At 41.9% G+C, this 20,669-nt stretch overlaps 3 protein-coding genes across 3 annotated transcripts in view; 1 reads left to right on the top strand and 2 right to left on the bottom strand.

Annotated features, from left to right (window-relative positions):
* Positions 1–401: 401 nt before the first annotated feature.
* Positions 402–13,742, bottom strand: LOC110826536 (uncharacterized). Its single transcript, XM_022057262.2, has 6 exons — positions 13,685–13,742; positions 5,418–5,503; positions 4,864–4,987; positions 3,676–3,783; positions 2,191–2,326; positions 402–1,215 (listed from the first exon to the last, which is right to left on the bottom strand). Exons 3-6 carry the CDS (start codon positions 4,915–4,917, stop codon positions 980–982), a joined length of 534 nt encoding a protein of 177 aa, XP_021912954.2. The 5' UTR covers positions 4,918–4,987; positions 5,418–5,503; positions 13,685–13,742; the 3' UTR covers positions 402–979.
* Positions 9,329–20,669, top strand: part of LOC110826532 (putative glutamate receptor) — a 56,618-nt gene continuing 45,277 nt past the window's right edge. The window contains exon 1 of the mRNA XM_087354057.1: positions 9,329–9,467. Coding sequence (XP_087210183.1) covers positions 9,437–9,467 — 31 coding nt within the window. The 5' untranslated portion in view covers positions 9,329–9,436. The remainder of the gene's footprint in view (positions 9,468–20,669) is intronic.
* Positions 15,161–20,669, bottom strand: part of LOC110826535 (uncharacterized) — a 37,392-nt gene continuing 31,883 nt past the window's right edge. The window contains exon 10 of the mRNA XM_087353654.1: positions 15,161–15,406. Coding sequence (XP_087209780.1) covers positions 15,161–15,406 — 246 coding nt within the window. The remainder of the gene's footprint in view (positions 15,407–20,669) is intronic.

The raw sequence follows: 20,669 nt of genomic DNA, 5'->3' as shown, positions 1-20,669 counted from the left end.
GTTCATGATTCATCCTAATTCTCCAGGAGCCATCACTATTCTGTACTGGACCGTAGATTTTCCGTAATATTTTGCGTTCAAATATTCTAAGTCGTTGCTCATCAAAGCTAGTTAATGTCCAGGCTTCACATCCACATGTGACTACTGGTCTTATCAGAACTTTATAGATTCTCAGTTTAAGTTCCCTCCCCAGTATTTTAGACTTCATTAAATAGAATGGTAAAAATGATTACCAGTGACCAAAATCATAACTAAATTATGAGCGTTCTGTCGCTTTGTGACTCGCAATCTAATGTTAAAAGTGACTGCAAATCAGAGGAGAAACATTACTTTTCTTAAAGATCCTTTATTGTAAGTTTTGTTTTTTACAAAACGCAATTCACACTGCACTCACGTATTTCTTTATAAAAAATTTTTCTTCGAAGAAATGCATATCTTATCATAAGATTCCGAGGAAAATTCTTACAGTATGAAAGGAACTTTGTCTGACGTGTAAGTAAATTATAAACACAGTGCTAAGTAGCTTAAGTGTATTAGTTTAGAACAAAGAGGAAAAGAGACTTTGTTGAAACAACACAGGCCAACTCTTGACCCGTGAAGAATCGTGAAACCTGGCCAAATCCTTAGTTCCTTTTTCCACAGTTTCAGTATTCGCCTGATACGATCGAAATAAGTTAATTGAACGGCACAAATACATGACGCAGGGTAGGGATCCAAAATGTTGTACAGAAATGTTTATGGATAAGTAAGTTTCCGGTATTTTAAAGTTTGTTAAATTAAAAGAGACAAAATGAGTCTGTGTGACGATGCCTTTACGTGCAGATAAATCACTCTGACACAAATACAAACGCTCTATAGTAGTCTTGCTGTTTAGGTTACACGTAAGTAGCATTTTATAACACAGCAAGAACTCTGATATTTCTACAGGCTACGTAATGTTGTCCTGGAGTTGCAAATGGCGTCACGACGAGTCGGGCTCCTAGCAGTCAGGGTCGGGCTCCTCGTCAATTGTGGAGCATCTGCTTGCTGACACGGACCTCTGAGACCAGTTTTGACAGCCGGAAACTGCCGGGCAAATGTCCCGCTGACCCAAATTTCCACTCCCTTCATAGCTTTCCCGGTTCATCTTGCCGGATTCTGCGCAGGGGCTTCCGGTCTGGTCGCAGTTAGACTTATTAACGGCCGTATGATCCGGGCTGCCACGGATACTTGATTCTGAAAACACGTCTCGTTCACTATTGCTTGCTATTGTTAGTCAGAGACAGTTATTTTTAAATGTGTAACCTAGAAGGAATTTTACGTATTATTAATCTCAGCCGATTATCCATATCATAGCAAAGGACTCTCTTGTTCATCCTCAGATTTCTACAGCCGACTTATGTCACATTACCCTGACAAAACCGTGCATTCGGCTATCCATCTTTGTGACTATATTCCTACATTATTGACGGCAGAAAAGTTATGTTGAAGCCATGCCGACAAGTGACACAAGGAAGAATAGTTTATAAACCTGCTGGTTTACAACAGAAAGTTAATAAATATTCTGTATAAACGCTAGACATTTCCTGCAAAATAAAAATCACCTGAACAATACACAAATTTAATTCTTAGTGTTTTCCAGCAGAGCAGATAAGTTTTATTAACAGACGGTTCAAATAAACTATACTGCGGTCAAGAAAGCAATGTGCTCTTTCATGGAGTGTCGCCTCTAAGCGTCATTTCCACCCTCCATCAGCTTTGGACCCCCAAGAAGACCGAGGGCTGAAATTTAAGACTCCCACTGCATTCATTTTAGCTCTGTGATCGATCCATTTTCGTATCCAGCGGTTAATATAGCCTCTTCCCCTGGGGATAAAGCGGATGGGGCGTGAATCTAGCTACTTATCTGCACCTTGAACGTTGAGCTCTAACACCGCTCCATAATATGACTTAACGGAGCAACTTTGCTCCGTAATTTTAAGTGCCCGAGACAGAAAATACTTTGAAGTAGGCAGGATGACTTCCTTTCGACTGTTTTCTTACTTAAATTATACTTCGTCATCGCCGTCCTATTCCATTTAACGTAGTATAACTTCCACGTTAAATTAGCGTCGTTAATTACACAGAGAGCAGCATTAGCCCACTCATGAGGTCACGTAACGAGATCCAAAGATAAAGTCGCGTCTTCATCGACAGTCGCAAGGAACGTACCCCAATTGAAGGCCGCCTTATCGCCCTGGGTCAGCACAAACCACAGAGGGCGATTGCTCCGGTCATCGTGAACCCAGTCCGTGTGTTCCGTGGCTGTCGTGCGGGTGCTATCCGAGGGCCTGGGCGAACATCGCATCTGCAAGGACACGAAGTTGCATGATGAACCATTTGATACACACGGCAAGCAGGAAACAATACGTTCAAACACAAATTAGAAAATACACTACGAGTTTTCGGGTTTAGAAAATGTCTGGTTATGGGGTCCCCTACTCCAGGCACGGAGATGTGATTCCGGTCTTGCTAAAGACAGTTCTGATGAAAATTCATGCGCCAAGTCAAGGCACTTCTGGCATTTTGTCCATAAAGGTGGCTGGTGCTTCAATATTTAAATCCCTGAAACGTGTTTGTGTTTCCTTAACTGGGCTCCGTGTGTGAACATAATTACACTGCCTTGTGCCACTCATTGCGTTAGTCGCTGATGATGGGAAGACAAACAGTCTCCGAAACGTCAAAGTTCTGTTCGATATTGACCACTTGTAGGCCTGTTTATTTACACCTCATAATTCACCTGAAAATTCTGTTATGCATTTAATTGTACGAGGCATTTATACGCAGATGCGTTTAATTTGTAATGTTTTAAAAGTTTACGTAAATGCGTAAATACTTAACAGTAATCGGGGACTTTTAGCTTCTTGGCTGGAATAATAAATGTCGCGTCATTTATGGAATAATAATTCCTGTGTCCCGTTCGCAAGGCTCAGGAGCTGGAACCTGCTCTGAGTCAGATAAATCCAGACCCTGCTTCCGTAAAACATGTTTTAATATTATCCGTCCATCTACCGGTACCCTTGGTTTCCCAAGTAGTATGTGCTAGTTTTACAGCCTACAATCCGTATGCATTTATCGTATATTCGCTGCGTGACACACTCTTTTGGTGACTTATTCCTGGACACACACACAATGGCAAGATTTTCGAATGTAATCAGAAGTCGAAATTCGATACTCTCAACATTTTGGACACGCGGCTGACAGACACTTGCCAGTAGAATATTGTAGATGCATGTAATTGTCTTCAGGAGTCTTATACATAATTAGGCAGGTCTGATGACGTATGGAATCGTCTAAAGCGGGGGGCGGGGGGTTGCAGGTCTAGCGCCACACATTTTCAACATCGTCACCGTATGCATGTGAATGTTTCGCTCCACGCCCCGGTACGCTTTAACCCTGAGGAAAGAACTGCGGTACCTGTTGGAGAGAAAGCTGAGGTTCTAGACAACAGAGAAGACAGTCCGACCAGGGAGTCGAACCCCGTTCGTCGTCGAGCCAGAAACATCCAGTGTTTTGTCTCTGTGAAAGAAACTTTTTTTACAACACGCCCGTGCGTTGTTATAGTTTATAACGATGCGACGGGCGAAACTGTGTGGCCCTAAACGGTTGGTCACCCCTGGTCTGAGAATCCTACGTCCGTCTCCGACAAGAGCTTACAGCAAGTCCTCGCAGCAGCTCCAGGAAGCCGTCCCTCTTGACTCTGGTCGTGACAGAGACACGCACCTGGTGGCTCAGAACGCAGCGGAACAGGAAGATGAACAGGCCCTGTCCACACACACGTGAAAGTATTGTTAGAAGTCAGGCTGTTACCTGCTGGGGACACACCCCCACTGCTGCATTCTCTTAAATGGGGGACTGATTTCTTCACTTGTTCGTCAAGACATTTCCCGCCTTTCGTAGAACCCTGATGACTTTTCACAACCGTTTCCACAAAAGCAATCAGATGACCACTCTAATATCATATGGCAAAGACGAACTTGGAATTTGTCTCAGTTATATTGTCACTTCCTGTCTTGGGTCTGTACATTTCCCAAGCACCCGTTCTCGAACATTCTCAACCAGATTTCTTCCCACAGGGCAAAGGACCAAGAACCGCATCGTCATTTATGTTATTTGTTCATACATTTTCAACCTTGAGTAGTGACTGTAATGGCTGACAGGATTATTTACAAGAAAAACGGTTCATGTCAATCAACTAGCATACAGGAATGTTCTAAAGAAATTACAAATATTACACACATTCCCACGTAGAACAGTAATTAAAAGAGCAGGTTCTTACATTTCAGTTTAAATTTTATTTTTCGTGTTGTTGTTTTTTTAAATTGCAGCCAGAGAGAGATATATTCTGAATTGAATTGTGTTAAACATTTCACAATTTAATCCGTTGTTAAAGTTTCTGTGAATATAATTTTGATTTATGTGGTTATATACATTTTTAGTGCAACTGTGAGACTCTCACATTTAAGTTCATTCTAAAAGAAAGTTGAAGAGTCAAATTTGTAAATGAATTGTAACTGATAGTAAAGTGAGTTTGGGTTTTACGCATGTGCAAATTTTATGTTCTCAAATACGAGCGTATTAACCATTTCGAACGGCAGTTTAATAACAAAAACATAACACAACATAACGAAGTAGTGTGCAGTTACATTTCCCCACCCGTAATCAAATGTCAAACTCCCACGACCCGTATAATAGTAACATAGTTTATGACGAGTACGCGACATTGGTGAGGTTGCAGTTAAGTTACAATATCGTACATTACCCAGTCTTCATAATCATCTTTTTATGTTACATATAAACGTTGAGCCAGAACTGGTGTGGTTCAGTGAGCCGAATGTCTCTCACCTGACAGCCGTTGAGCACGACGAAAACGTAGACAAAACTGTGGTTGAATTCCATGTAGGCAAGTCCAAACAGCCACGTTATTCCGAGAAGGGCGGACAGTGAAAACCATCCCCGGATCCAGATCCTGGTAAAAGCCAATGGTGCATCATCTCACAGGGCTATAAACATTACCTCACATACAACGCGATACGATCAGGATATTTGTTGGCTGTGCCGCAAGGACTAAGAACGCCACGACCGAGGCTGTGATGACGCATAGTGGAAAGACCGTGACGTACCGCCGGCCCAGCCGCCAGATATCCTCACCGTTTTACACAAAACTTCTTCGAGCAAGTGGTAAAGACATGCACTTTCTAATATTGTCCGTCCGCCTACATCTAGTTTACGTCGTATGCCTCTTTCATTCAGGATCTCAGATTATATTTCTCATCCCTCCCGTTCTTGCTAATGTCTTGTTCATCTCGTCCTAATAATGTTTTATCCAATGACCCCTCTTTGCTATGCCAGTAAGTTCCTTGCTTCCTACAGGAAGTACAGGCTGGGACAGAACTCACCACACTGTCTCGGTTTTCGATTTTCCTTGGCTCAGTCCTGCAGACACGGCCTCTCGCAGAGCCAGAACAAGGACTGCTGTGTTGATCTGCAAACGCGAACGTTAAGGATCACAGAACGTTCAGTAACACCAGTCAGTTCGGGCGAATGGGGCAGAGAGAATAGGGGAAGAAATGAAACTTGGTTTTACTCAAGATTAGCTCACACTGGTACTTTGGAACCATTTTGAACTATAAATGTAACAAATATGACCTAGCTGGCATAAATTTCCTAGCGAGGGATTCCCCACGCGGGAGTTCCTCTTCGTGTAATGCGTCTCTGTCACCGCTGTCCAATTTTAACCGATTCCGAAGTAGCTGAACAAGTTTTAGTAAGTGCCGTACTTAACAGGAATCCGCTCTGCCACTTTGTAGTTGGTCTATGAGAACAAAGAAATGCTAGATGAGGTCTCTCGCTTCGAAGTTGTCAAATTTTGAGCGGACAGTTTTAATGCCATCCCGCAAATATGCATGAAGTAATTGTGTTAGAAGAGGCTCGTGTGTTATTCTGTTTGGAATGCAAGTTTCCGTAATACGCTGTAAAGAACGTAACTTACAAAGTTTACGATGTAATGATTGTAAAGTTATTACATGCAATCTTCCGGTCAGTTTTATGGTCTGTAATTATAAGTAATTTTGAGCTAGAATTTACGCAGGGCTTGTAAATAAGATTGATTTTGTAGACAATGTTAGGTTAGTGTGCAGAGGCATCTAGCGGAGTAATTTTCCTGAAAAGGAAGTCAATTTACGTGTAGCGGGTGGCGTAGATGAAGAAGGGATGACCGTGGAGGTTTTTTTGTTAAGAGTGGGTAACTCATAAAATCAACTACAGAATCTGCTTAACAGATCATAAGCCCTCATACTGCCTGCAGCACCATTAAGTGTGTCATTACTTCAGAACTGGCTGACAAAATACATTATTTATCCCCGCCTGAACCCAGTATAATACAAGACTACAGATTCATAACAACAGACACACGTATTTGTAATTTCAAATGTCATCGTCTGTTTTAAGAAATAAAAACACAAAGTTGCGCTTCCTGTGCACTCTGTTAACTTTAAAACTTAGAAGAGTCGTGCCTAAAATGAGATTTTTCTTCGCCACAAAGACACGACGAAAACCTGGACCGCCATGACAGTTCGAGACTGTTTGCATTTCGTCACCAGAGATGTCAGTGTGAACACAGCGCGCTCAATTAAAATCGTTTGAAAGATAATTAGGGTGGCGGAATTACCTTAGGTGACGCGGTCCCCCCCCCACACACATTTTCCTAGGTTAGTAATTAACATTTGAAATATGTGGACAAAGCGTAATCAACTACGCTTTGTTTCACTAAAGCAAGTCGTTAGGAAGACCCCAACATCGCCTTTGTCTGATGTTAATCGGGCCAAAAGTTATGGCACAGAGGTAAGTACAGAGGAGGACGTTTGAGTTACAGAAGAAGGGAATGTTGAGGTTAGGTTCTGAATGGAAGGTTTGTGTCTAAGAACACTACCGCATTTCGTCGTCACGTACCGAGGTCTTCGAACATCCACAGACTGAAGAAAGTTACACGGGGTACAAACGGAAAGGAAAACTTATCACAGTCACATGCATGTGATACCAGACGCATCAGTAAGTACTGTGTGAGATGGAACAGTGGGCATCATATCTGTATTTAGATTTTAAACACCAAAAGAATGACTTTCGACGGTTCTCAGTCCTCCCGTCATTTATCTGACGGTTAGAAATACATTTGAGATTTACCTTCCTGCCACATTATACAGTTCCTCTTGATTCTGAGCATTTTATTTACTTCAGCCCTGAAGATGGAGACAGTACGCTTCTCCGAAACGTTGGCATCTACCGGCCAGTCCACACGGAGCCAGAACGCAAAAGAACGTCATGAAAGAAGTATTTTTCTTCAGACTCTCAGTTGTGTCCGGCAAATTCACGTGTTTATATCACAAATTTTGTGTTCATTTTCATTTTAACCCCCCCCCTCCGGCTTCTATAAATCGGAATTGTCTTCAGACACTCCCTCCCTGTTTGTTTGTGTACACTTTTAAGCCTAGAATTTCCCGTAATAATCAAAATGACTTGCTATTACATCCAGGAAGAGAAGTGGTGGCCAGTGTGAATGTGAAACTTTTACAGGCTGAGACAATCGAAACGTCCGTCCAATGACGTCACAGCAAAGGTTAGATTGACTTCCAGAAAAGTTTCCAAATACTTGAATGGGATTAATGACGAAATACTTATTCGGTCATTAAGACGTTCACAGAATTTTTTTATCCGTTTTGCATATGAGCGTGTGAAAATGTTAATGATAATAAATAGATTAATCAAATAACGCTAAGCAGTGTCTGGCATAAAGAACGCCACTCCGAGTACAATAATACAAGTGCTATTACACTTAAGAAATTCTAAACTGATTCGGAAATGTCGTAGACAATTTATTTTTAAAACTCTCCACATTTGTTATGAGTGTTTCTTAACACCTGGGGGGGGGGGGGGGGGGAGAATGCAGAAACCTATCTCCAAATGTGACATAACAAACGCGGCTTTTAAAATATTAATACATTTATTATATCTGCCATATCCAATTCCAGAGAATGTCATTCCTCACTCTAAAGATATGGAAAGAAATGAGAATGTGTTTAGGTGTTCGTAAAAATGAACGTCGATTTAACTCGTGCATGTTTATGCAGTTAAGTTCAAAGCGCCGTGTGATCACTGCCTAAGTGATTATGCTTGTATGTACGGAATTACGCGACAGGTAACAGGATTCGCGTTAGCAAATCAACTTCATGTGTCAGTGAAACGTCTCGTGAATATTTCCCGTCTGTACGTTACTTAAAACGAGAAGCTCAGGAGAGATACTTCAACCTGGAGTCTGAAGCTGTGTTTAACACAGGGTGGGCAAAAGTAATCTGAGCTGCAGACAAAACGAAAAATTAGAAAGCTGTAGCTTTAACGTCAAATTTTTTCTGTAACGTGCGAGAAAAGTGACGAACACCTAATCACGGATGTGAGGTAAAATGATTTCTCATGTGTCAGTAAAGCAGTTACACAGCCTTAGAAAGAAAAGTTTAATTTGCTCCTGGAGGGATTTTGTGTGTGTATATTTATTTATTTATATTTATATATACACATGGCTGTTGTAATACGTGCAAAGAAACTGTGGAATATGAAACTCGTTTTAGGTCTTCGGCTTAAAGTTGACTTACAGCTGTCAGACACAGTTTTACTGAATTTTTTTATGTATGTACACATCGTCATGAATATTTTTAAGGTAAAACATCTCGCAAACCTTCTTAAATTATTTTACACTGCATGAAACGCAATATTTGCACCAAATCCGAGTACTACGAATGTTTAAATAAAATAAAAGAATGCTTTGACTCAGAAGACGAAACAGTTCGCTGTGTCATGGCGTTCGCTTCTCTGAGCCAAAGAAGTGTCGTTTCGCATCCTTCACAGTTCTGACAGTAGAATTTGTTCTCTCCGAAAGTCTGAGGGTCGTAAGCTTTCGAGGCGAGGGATGCTTTCTTCCAGTCAGAATTGCAGTTAACAGAAACGTTCACGGAATTGTATGAAAATATTTCTTTTAGAAGTAGACATGAAGTCTTAATATCTGATATCTGATATGCGCTTTGTTTAAAAATATTCCGAATGGGGAACTTACATGTAATGACTTACATTACACGCTTCCAAATATACTTAAGTCCAGTTTATACATTGAATTATTTTACTGTGAAGAAGTTTAATAATTACTAACAGATACGCATAGCATGTGGAAACATTTCGTATATTTATTACATCAAACTGTGATTTTCTGAAGATGTTTTGGTTGTTACAGACCGTCCTCGGGCTACTCAAGAGTCGATTTCCGCAACTTTATATAAAATCTCTTAAGAACAAACTTTAACTCCAAGCTGAAGACCGAGGTTTTGAAAGACCTGGAGGCTGAGAAGACAGACAGAGACAGCTAGTGACCAAAATGATGAACTACCTACCCACTACGATTAAAGGTAGGATTATATGCATGTTAAATTTCCCTAATACCTCTAGAATAAAGAGTACACTGCATTTTACGACAAACGTTCATATTTGCATAGTTTTGCGGTACATGCTGTGTCAAATTCAACTTCCAAAAGTGTCTGGGGATAAACCCTGTCTGCATACCCTAACGGGGTATGTAGAGTTGGGAGTTACATAACCCACCTTGTATTTCTATCAGAATTTAAACTGGCACCCGGCAATTAACTGTTCAAACAATCTCTGGCGAACGGGAAGTTTACTCATGTTAAACTTTGTCCTTAATTAACAAGCAGTTCGTTCCAGGAGGGCGGATATAAATTTGTGTTCATGTTTCTATGTTGCAAGGTTAGGTTAGGTCTCATCCATAATGCTACAATACACCAACATTACTGGTGCTGACTGCATTTTATATTCGGACTTGGAATTCCTGTTAAATGTACATTTATTCCCTTTAAAATCCAAGGCAAAATGTAGTAACACTTTCATGTTGTATATTGTATCAGTTTTTGTTCATTCCATGATAATTTATGATAAACGCGAGAGAATTTTGCTCGAAGTTTACCCATAGCCTTGTCCTCATGAGGTTTACACAGTCACAATTTTATTTTCCGTCTCCTACTCCGACAGTCTTGGCAGACATTAGAGGTTCTAAAGGATTTCCTGAATTTATGAGTGAAGCCAAAATCGGAACAAGTGTTTTATGATCAGGAATTATTAATTACCGTCTTAGTCTCAAGGCTTGTAACAGTAGTCGCCATTACAGCAGATTTACTGTTAGCGAACCTGATATATATAAAAATAATTAGCTATTGGTAGGAGCTGTCCTATACTTTGGGGTTCTTCAAGCATATAAATAACCGGTCAGAATGACCTATGTCCTACAGCTGACACCAGTACAGTAACATACTAGAAGCTTTTAATTCGCAAGCAGCAGATACTTTATGGCGATATTTCCAATAATTTAGTGGTTTGGAAACAATGGAATTTCTTCTAAAGTAACCGTTCACTTGAAGTTATGCAGAACGTCTAGCTAACAGCAAGTGCGTAGATGAACAGCGTATTTTTCGCTTAAATCCGGGTCTAAAGTGTCTAGTAGACGTCTGTCCGGATGTCAATCGCTTAGAACACACGGGAATTTTAAGAATTAAGGTTGCTGACAGAATAGGCCTAATGTATATGAGCAATATATTTCGTTAATTTTGATAACATTTATAAATAAAAATTACATTTAACCGCTGTTCTGACACAACGACGAATTAGACAAGAAAATGGTGACGAAGTGTCGAGTAGGCACAGATTTTGAAAGAGGTCGTATTGGCTAATTTTAATTTTCTGTAAGGAGAAGGGAAAACCACGACAAGTTTCTTTTTTGCGAGTAGCATGTGACTAGAGAGAAATTCGAAAACTGTAACTTCTGAAAGTGTACACCGATACCGCTGAGGCAGTCTGCTTGTTTGTCGTGATAAAACGTTCTCTCAGCCTTCTTACAGGATATGTGAGCCACTTTATTTTCCGGTTCGCTGGACGCTCTTAAGTGATTCAGCAAATCAGAATCACAGACGCACATTTTGAGGCCCTGTTCCTGCTTCTTAAAATAAATCTTCATTCACTACACCGCACCCAATAAAGATCATATTATATTGGGGAGAGAATGTGAGTCAAGCCTTCCATGAAACAGTTCATCAAATATACACACAGAGGCAAAAAGCAGTCTGTGACATATATTTCTTTTTCATTTTAGCGTAAAATTCTTTCGTCCATTACACGAACCTGTGAACCCGCGCAGAAAACGATGAAGGGGAATTCGCCATGGGTTCGGTTCGTTCTGCGAAGCCCTCGTTCGTTATTCATAACCCATGAGTGAACAGAGTTGAAGGACGAAATGAAATGATTTTCGTAGGAAACTGTTTTATGCGTTTTGAGGCAGATTTATAAACCACTCTATATGCATCGACCTGTCTGCCTGTCTCTCTATACCCGTCTACTGATTTATCTGTCCACTTGTTTACATGTGCATTTATGTATCTATATTCTACCCACCCACTCGTCTTTTTATATATCTGTATCCTTGCCTATTATATTTCCATAAATTCAAGGGCCAGCATTGTAAGCAAAGAATGTCAGAACATCTATTAATGGTGACGATTCTTATAATCTAGGGATTATAAAACTAGATTTCTGTATTAAATTCCAAAAAAAATTAACAATTAAAGCTGTACCAGGAATTAATTAATGTACACGTCCTTCGATCGGATATTCCAAACTGTAACGAAAAAACGAATTTCATGAGGCCTGTTTTTTTTCGTTTTATGTCGACGTTTCGTAAAAGCAGTAGCTTAGCAAATTCAGTTTTTTTTTTTGTTATATTAAGTGTGTACCGCGCTAAGGGAATTTAACTATTCAAGGTAAGAAGATACGCTGCCTTATTCGGGGTTACATATCTGATTTACTTTCAACAGATTACTTGTAGGACAAAGATGATGCCGATTGAATTTAGCATTATAATTTGTGTATCATGTTAAGGATACTGAACGGTTATATTGGATTCATAGGAAGTGAAATACAGATTTCTCTTTTAAAAATTCATAAAGTTGAAAGGCATTCCTCAGTAGTAATATCAAACTTTAGAAATGTATTTCCCATTTGGAGCAGGCAGCTGTGCCATTTTAAAGTAATGATAAATCACATTTTAAAACCCTTTAGTCGTACTGAATTCGCATGTTCGCACAATGCCGATAATCTTCAAAAGAAAATTTCTTCTCATGTCACGTTTTCGGATGTTGGCATTGTGATTATGGCCTGTCTGATACCTCCAGCCAAGAGCCCGTTACACGCCACGTAGGAGCTTGGGCCGAGAGTTTGGGCCTTGAAACTAGGGAAGCGACTTAAGTCTCGAGAGTTCTAAGTGCATCAAAGAGACGTACTCAGCACATTTTTCGTATTTGAACTATCAAATATTTAAGTGGAGAGCAAAGTACATAATTATGCAACTAAATATCTGTTCGGTTTAAAACTATTTTGCCGTCTTTCGTCGTTAAATATCCTCTCATGAGAAAATATGTTTGCTCCTGAAATATTGATTGCGTGGAAATGGGATTTTACGTAAACAAATATACATTTTATTGCCTAAAAGTTTAGCATTTCATTCTCGGAACGAGAATTTCAGAGCGGATCTGTACTAGCTTTACGCACTAAACACATTTCGTTGGCATAGACAATATCTGCATTACTAGACTAGTAATCAAAGCTCTTGGGAATTATTTATAAGCGCCTTTATAATTTTAATGCGTCCAGTAATCCTTTATCTAAGGGAGTTAGATTACTAAATGTCAGGCGATGAATTATGGACAGTCATCGGACAAAGCGACCGGACATGCCCTTCTGTCCTTCATATTAAATAATTGCTCCTGAACACATCGTTGATTTTATGATTCCTTTATTTCTACCCGGATAAATAAATTAATTACGGTAGTCGGGCGTCGAACTCAAGGGCGCGTTTCTGTGTTCGGAAGAACTCGACCACTGAGCTCTTTCGTCAGCTGGTTTAATGCACAATACACTCTCACACATATTTTAACAACCATTTTAATATTATATTTATGTTAAGTCTTAATCACCGGCTATTTCGACGAAAGTGTTACATGTGTTTATGGCATACGCCATGCGTTCCACATGTCTCACCCACCTCAGCCTCCTTTATTCGATCGCTCTAATTATATTTGATTCAGAATTTTACCGTGTTGATAAGAGCTCTTAAATTCTTCCCTGTAAGCTCCTGTTGGAACTTACGAAAATTGTTAATATATGGTGTCCAGGGTGTTAACGTGTGTCAGCTTTGCGCCCGCGCTGAGTGGCTGGTGTGCTACCTAACCTAACCTAACCTAACCTAACCTAACCTAACCTAAACTAACCTAACCTAACCTAACCAAACCTAACCTAACCTAACCTAACCAAACCTAACATAACTTAACCTAACCTAACCTAACCTAACCTAACTTAACCTAACCTAACCTAAACTAACCTAACCAAACCTAACCTAACCTAAACTAACCTAACCTAACCTAACCAAACCTAACATAACTTAACATAACCTAACCTAACCTAACCTAACCTAACCTAAACTAACCTAACCTAACCTAACCTAACCTAACCTAACCTAACCTAACATAACCTAGCTTCCTCCCCTATTATCTTGCATAGGACTTACCACGGAAAGCAGCAACACGGGGCCAATGAAAGTCCAGATGTAGACTGGAGACGAGAGCCAACATCTGGAAGGAGAGCACAAAGAATCATCACTTTAATTAATTAATTATCGTGAGTCTACAAACTCTGCAGCAAACGCAATTTATTATTAATCAATTCGTTGCGAGTAATATTTCCCTCGGCAGCCTGCGGGCGACAACACTGCAAACAGACAAGTAAACTATTTCTGGAAACGTCGCAACTCGAAGCTGGGCTGTGCTTTTGAAAATTATCGACCTAAGAAAGAACACGTATGTAAGTTGACAGTAATGACACTAGAGGGCAGTATGATCTATTCAACAATTGAAGCTACAGTTTGGCAGATTCTGTAAGTACTCGTGAAGGAGATAGACGTACGATTTATCTAGATGAAACGGAGAACGAGAGAAAGGGTTGAGGATTCAAAATAAATTATTCCCACTGAATTTTCCACCTACAGGAAATAATGCGTCCTGTTTGTAACCCTTAGAGGAACAGTCCGTGAATAATATATTCAAGTAGGCGACGACTTCATCGCTCCATGTTTTGTACTGCTTTTCGACAGTATAAAACCATTGCAGTTGGAACAGCGCTATTAAATGAGCTAATACTAAGAAATTAGATGGAGTGGACTTCCTACGTAAGTTAAGTTATTCCAGCTGAGATATAACCAGCATGACATAAGGACATGACTCTTAGAAATTCATAAACAATTTAGGTCGAAAAAAGCTGAATTTATGACACAATTTGCTTTAGAAGGCAGTATTTTCAACATGTCTGGAACAAATTAGGATCTGATGATGTGGATTCCTTTCAGATTTCGTTAACTGAGCGAGTTTAATTCTGTCATAAAGAAATCTATTCCACTGAGGGAATTAAAGGTGCAGAGATTTGTTAATTAATGAAATTGTGTTCTGTACTAACGGAGGACAGCTTTCGAAGCCTGGTTCTCAACAGAAGGTCCATACCTTTATAATTTCAAGTACATTTTTCATTTTGTTTGTTTCTCGTTTCTGCCTGCCTCTTTAAAAATTATTCGTGTAGTAACACACTTGCGAATTACAAGCCGTAAGAATTAAACGTCCATTTACAACAAACAAAACGTCCTTTACTATAAGCATAGCAAGAATCCATTCCGTCTGAACTGACTAACCATCTCCATACTAAGGATCATCCCTGAGGCAGCTGATAGTGACATAGCTGGTATAGAAATTATCTGTTGCAATGTACGTCGAAGTTTCAGTGGATCGATCGAAACGTGTTGACAAGTAAGAATCTTAGTCCATTGGCCCTACTGGGACTCGAGCTTCGGTCGATCAGAAGTGGGCAGCTCTTTCAACCGAGGTAATCCATCTCGTCCCTGTGAAACCTGTTCATCGTTTGTTACGCGTTCAGAAGGTAATGAGCACTCAGTTCGCCTCAAAAATGGGAAACCGTCCGTCGTCGATTTATGTTAGGTTCATCTCACGTACAGTTCTTCCCTCCCGTAAGCCCTGTCGCCCCTGAGGACCGCGACGACCGTCGTCAGGATCACGACGAACGCCGGGGCTCCGTACCCCACCACCTGGTACCATCGTCGGAAATCGCGACCGTTGTCGAACACCGTCACAACCATTCGGTACAGGTGGTGACCCTCCACTGTCATCCAGCAGAAGGCGGCCAGGAACAGGTAGTGCAGCGACCCAGCCACGATCGAACACGACACCTGCACAAGGCACAGCGCACAAAGTCATGTCACACACCGGAAATACCGAATTTCACAACGAATTAAGTGAATTAAACAATTATTATTCCTGTATCATTTGAGGTTCTCACAGCGGTGGGTATGAAGATTTCTGTCTTCTGGGTTATTGCGCTGTGTAGTCTGGTAGATGTTTACCAACGTTTCGGAGGTCATACTGCCTCCGTCATCAGGGTGATGAGTATGAAGATTTCTGTCTTCTGGGTTGTTGCGCCTTGTAGTCTGGTCGATGTTTACCAACGTTTCGGAGGTCATACTGCCTCCGTCATCAGGGCGAAGAATGTGCCAATTGCCCTGATGATGGAGGCAGTATGACCTCTGAAACGTTGGTTAACATCTACCAGACTACACAGCGCAACAATCCAGAAGACAGAAATCTTCATACTCATCACCCTGATGACGGAGGCAGTATGACCTCTGAAACGTTGGTTAACATCTACCAGACTACACAGCGCAACAACCCAGAAGATAGAAATCTTCATACTCATCGCCCTGATGATGGAGGCAGTATGACCTCTGAAACGTTGGTTAACATCGAACCAGACTACACAGCGCGACAACCCAGAAGACAGAAATCTTCATACTCTGATGACAGAGGCAGTATGACCTCTGAAACGTTGGTTAACATCGACCAGACTACACAGCGCAACAACCCAGAAGACAGAAATCTTCATACTCTGATGATGGAGGCAGTACGACCTCTGAAACGTTGGTAAACATCGACCAGACTACACAGCGCAACAACCCAGAAGACAGAAATCTTCATACTCTGATGACAGAGGCAGTATGACCTCTGAAACGTTGGTTAACATCTACCAAAATACACAGCGCAACAACCCAGAAGACAGAAATCTTCATACTCTGATGATGGAGGCAGTATGACCTCTGAAACGTTGGTAAACATCGACCAGACTACACAGCGCAACAACCCAGAAGACAGAAATCTTCATACTCATCGCCCTGATGATGGAGGCAGTATGACCTCTGAAACGTTGGTTAACATCTACCAGACTACACAGCGCGACAACCCAGAAGACAGAAATCTTCATACTCATCGCCCTGATGATGGAGGCAGTATGACCTCTGAAACGTTAGTTAATATCTACCAGACTACACAGCGCGACAACCCAGAAGACAGAAATCTTCAGACTCATCGCCCTGATGAAGGAGGCAGTATGACGTCTGAAACGTTGGTTAATATCTACCAGACTACACAGGGCGACAACCCAGAAGACAGAAATCTTCATACTCATCGCCCTGATGACGGAGGCAGTATGACCTCTGAAACGTTGGTAAACATCGACCAGACTACACAGCGCAACAACCCAGAAGACAGAAATCTTCATACTCTGATGACAGAGGCAGTATGACCTCTGAAACGTTGGTAAACATCGACCAGACTACACAGCGCAACAACCCAGAAGACAGAAATCTTCATACTCATCGCCCTGATGATGGAGGCAGTATGACCTCTGAAACGTTGGTAAACATCGACCAGACTACACAGCGCAACAACCCAGAAGACAGAAATCTTCATACTCATCGCCCTGATGATGGAGGCAGTATGACCTCTGAAACGTTGGTAAACATCGACCAGACTACACAGCGCAACAACCCAGAAGACAGAAATCTTCATACTCATCGCCCTGATGATGGAGGCAGTATGACCTCTGAAACGTTGGTAAACATCGACCAGACTACACAGCGCAACAACCCAGAAGACAGAAATCTTCATACTCATCGCCCTGATGACGGAGGCAGTGTGACCTCTGAAACGTTGGTAAACATCTACCAGACTACACAGCGCAACAACCCAGAAGACAGAAATCTTCATACTCATCGCCCTGATGACGGAGGCAGTGTGACCTCTGAAACGTTGGTAAACATCGACCAGACTACACAGCGCAACAACCCAGAAGACAGAAATCTTCATACTCATCGCCCTGATGATGGAGACAATATGACCTCTGAAACGTTGGTTAACATCTACCAGACTACACGGTGCAACAACCCAGAAGGCAGAAATCTTCATACTCTGATGACGGAGGCAGTATGACCTCCGAAACGTTGGTTAACATCTACCAGACTAAACAGCGCAACAACCCAGAAGACAGAAATCTTCATACTCATCGCCCTGATGATGGAGGCAGTATGACCTCTGAAACGTTGGTTAACATCGACCAGACTACACAGCGCAACAACCCAGAAGACAGAAATCTTCATACTCATCGCCCTGATGATGGAGGCAGTATGACCTCTGAAACGTTGGTTAACATCTACCAGACTACACAGCGCAACAACCCAGAAGACAGAAATCTTCATACTCATCGCCCTGATGATGGAGACAATATGACCTCTGAAACGTTGGTTAACATCTACCAGACTACACGGCGCAACAACCCAGAAGGCAGAAATCTTCATACTCTGATGACGGAGGCAGTATGACCTCCGAAACGTTGGTTAACATCTACCAGACTACACAGCGCAACAACCCAGAAGACAGAAATCTTCATACTCTGATGACAGAGGCAGTATGACCTCTGAAACGTTGGTTAACATCGACCAGACTACACAGCGCAACAACCCAGAAGACAGAAATCTTCATACTCTGATGATGGAGGCAGTACGACCTCTGAAACGTTGGTAAACATCGACCAGACTACACAGCGCAACAATCCAGAAGACAGAAATCTTCATACTCTGATGACAGAGGCAGTATGACCTCTGAAACGTTGGTTAACATCTACCAAAATACACAGCGCAACAACCCAGAAGACAGAAATCTTCATACTCTGATGATGGAGGCAGTATGACCTCTGAAACGTTGGTAAACATCGACCAGACTACACAGCGCAACAACCCAGAAGACAGAAATCTTCATACTCATCGCCCTGATGATGGAGGCAGTATGACCTCTGAAACGTTGGTTAACATCTACCAGACTACACAGCGCGACAACCCAGAAGACAGAAATCTTCATACTCATCGCCCTGATGATGGAGGCAGTATGACCTCTGAAACGTTAGTTAATATCTACCAGACTACACAGCGCGACAACCCAGAAGACAGAAATCTTCATACTCATCGCCCTGATGATGGAGGCAGTATGACCTCTGAAACGTTGGTTAACATCTACCAGACTACACAGCGCGACAACCCAGAAGACAGAAATCTTCATACTCATCGCCCTGATGATGGAGGCAGTATGACCTCTGAAACGTTAGTTAATATCTACCAGACTACACAGCGCGACAACCCAGAAGACAGAAATCTTCATACTCATCGCCCTGATGATGGAGGCAGTATGACCTCTGAAACGTTGGTTAACATCGACCAGACTACACAGCGCAACAACCCAGAAGACAGAAATCTTCATACTCATCGCCCTGATGATGGAGGCAGTATGACCTCTGAAACGTTGGTTAACATCTACCAGACTACACAGCGCAACAACCCAGAAGACAGAAATCTTCATACTCATCGCCCTGATGATGGAGGCAGTATGACCTCTGAAACGTTAGTTAATATCTACCAGACTACACAGCGCGACAACCCAGAAGACAGAAATCTTCATACTCATCGCCCTGATGATGGAGGCAGTATGACCTCTGAAACGTTAGTTAATATCTACCAGACTACACAGCGCGACAACCCAGAAGACAGAAATCTTCATACTCATCGCCCTGATGATGGAGGCAGTATGACCTCTGAAACGTTGGTTAACATCGACCAGACTACACAGCGCAACAACCCAGAAGACAGAAATCTTCATACTCATCGCCCTGATGATGGAGGCAGTATGACCTCTGAAACGTTGGTTAACATCTACCAGACTACACAGCGCAACAACCCAGAAGACAGAAATCTTCATACTCATCGCCCTGATGACGGAGGCAGTATGACCTCTGAAACGTTGGTTAACATCTACCAGACTACACGGCGCAACAACCCAGAAGGCAGAAATCTTCATACTCTGATGACGGAGGCAGTATGACCTCCGAAACGTTGGTTAACATCTACCAGACTACACAGCGCAACAACCCAGAAGACAGAAATCTTCATACTCTGATGACAGAGGCAGTATGACCTCTGAAACGTTGGTTAACATCGACCAGACTACACAGCGCAACAACCCAGAAGACAGAAATCTTCATACTCTGATGATGGAGGCAGTACGACCTCTGAAACGTTGGTAAACATCGACCAGACTACACAGCGCAACAATCCAGAAGACAGAAATCTTCATACTCTGATGACAGAGGCAGTATGACCTCTGAAACGTTGGTTAACATCTACCAAAATACACAGCGCAACAACCCAGAAGACAGAAATCTTCATACTCTGATGATGGAGGCAGTATGACCTCTGAAACGTTGGTAAACATCGACCAGACTACACAGCGCAACAACCCAGAAGACAGAAATCTTCATACTCATCGCCCTGATGATGGAGGCAGTATGACCTCTGAAACGTTGGTTAACATCTACCAGACTACACAGCGCGACAACCCAGAAGACAGAAATCTTCATACTCATCGCCCTGATGATGGAGGCAGTATGACCTCTGAAACGTTAGTTAATATCTACCAGACTACACAGCGCGACAACCCAGAAGACAGAAATCTTCATACTCATCGCCCTGATGATGGAGGCAGTATGACCTCTGAAACGTTAGTTAATATCTACCAGACTACACAGGGCGACAACCCAGAAGACAGAAATCTTCATACTCATCGCCCTGATGACGGAGGCAGTATGACCTCTGAAACGTTGGTAAACATCGACCAGACTACACAGCGCAACAACCCAGAAGACAGAAATCTTCATACTCTGATGACAGAGGCAGTATGACCTCTGAAACGTTGGTAAACATCGACCAGACTACACAGCGCAACAACCCAGAAGACAGAAATCTTCATACTCATCGCCCTGATGATGGAGGCAGTATGACCTCTGAAACGTTGGTAAACATCGACCAGACTACACAGCGCAACAACCCAGAAGACAGAAATCTTCATACTCATCGCCCTGATGATGGAGGCAGTATGACCTCTGAAACGTTGGTAAACATCGACCAGACTACACAGCGCAACAACCCAGAAGACAGAAATCTTCATACTCATCGCCCTGATGATGGAGGCAGTATGACCTCTGAAACGTTGGTAAACATCGACCAGACTACACAGCGCAACAACCCAGAAGACAGAAATCTTCATACTCATCGCCCT

The sequence above is a fragment of the Zootermopsis nevadensis genome, unplaced genomic scaffold (genome assembly GCF_977971745.1).
Source record: "Zootermopsis nevadensis isolate Lab colony 2312 unplaced genomic scaffold, Znev_1.0 Znev_ptg000022l, whole genome shotgun sequence".
Classification (NCBI taxonomy): Eukaryota; Metazoa; Arthropoda; class Insecta; order Blattodea; family Termopsidae; genus Zootermopsis; species Zootermopsis nevadensis.
Note: the sequence above shows the minus strand (reverse complement) of the source record. Positions and strands in the feature narration are given on the sequence as shown.

Bases quoted from the DNA above. Each gene is read 5' to 3' on its own strand.
- LOC110826536 (XM_022057262.2), bottom strand. From the start codon at position 4,917: ATGGAATTCAACCACAGTTTTGTCTACGTTTTCGTCGTGCTCAACGGC. The intron at 3,784-4,863 runs GTGAGAGACATT...GTGTGTGGACAG, and splicing joins TCGTGCTCAACGGCTGTCAG to GGCCTGTTCATCTTCCTGTT. The intron at 1,216-2,190 runs GTACGTTCCTTG...ACGTGTTTTCAG, and splicing joins TAAGGCGGCCTTCAATTGGG to AATCAAGTATCCGTGGCAGC.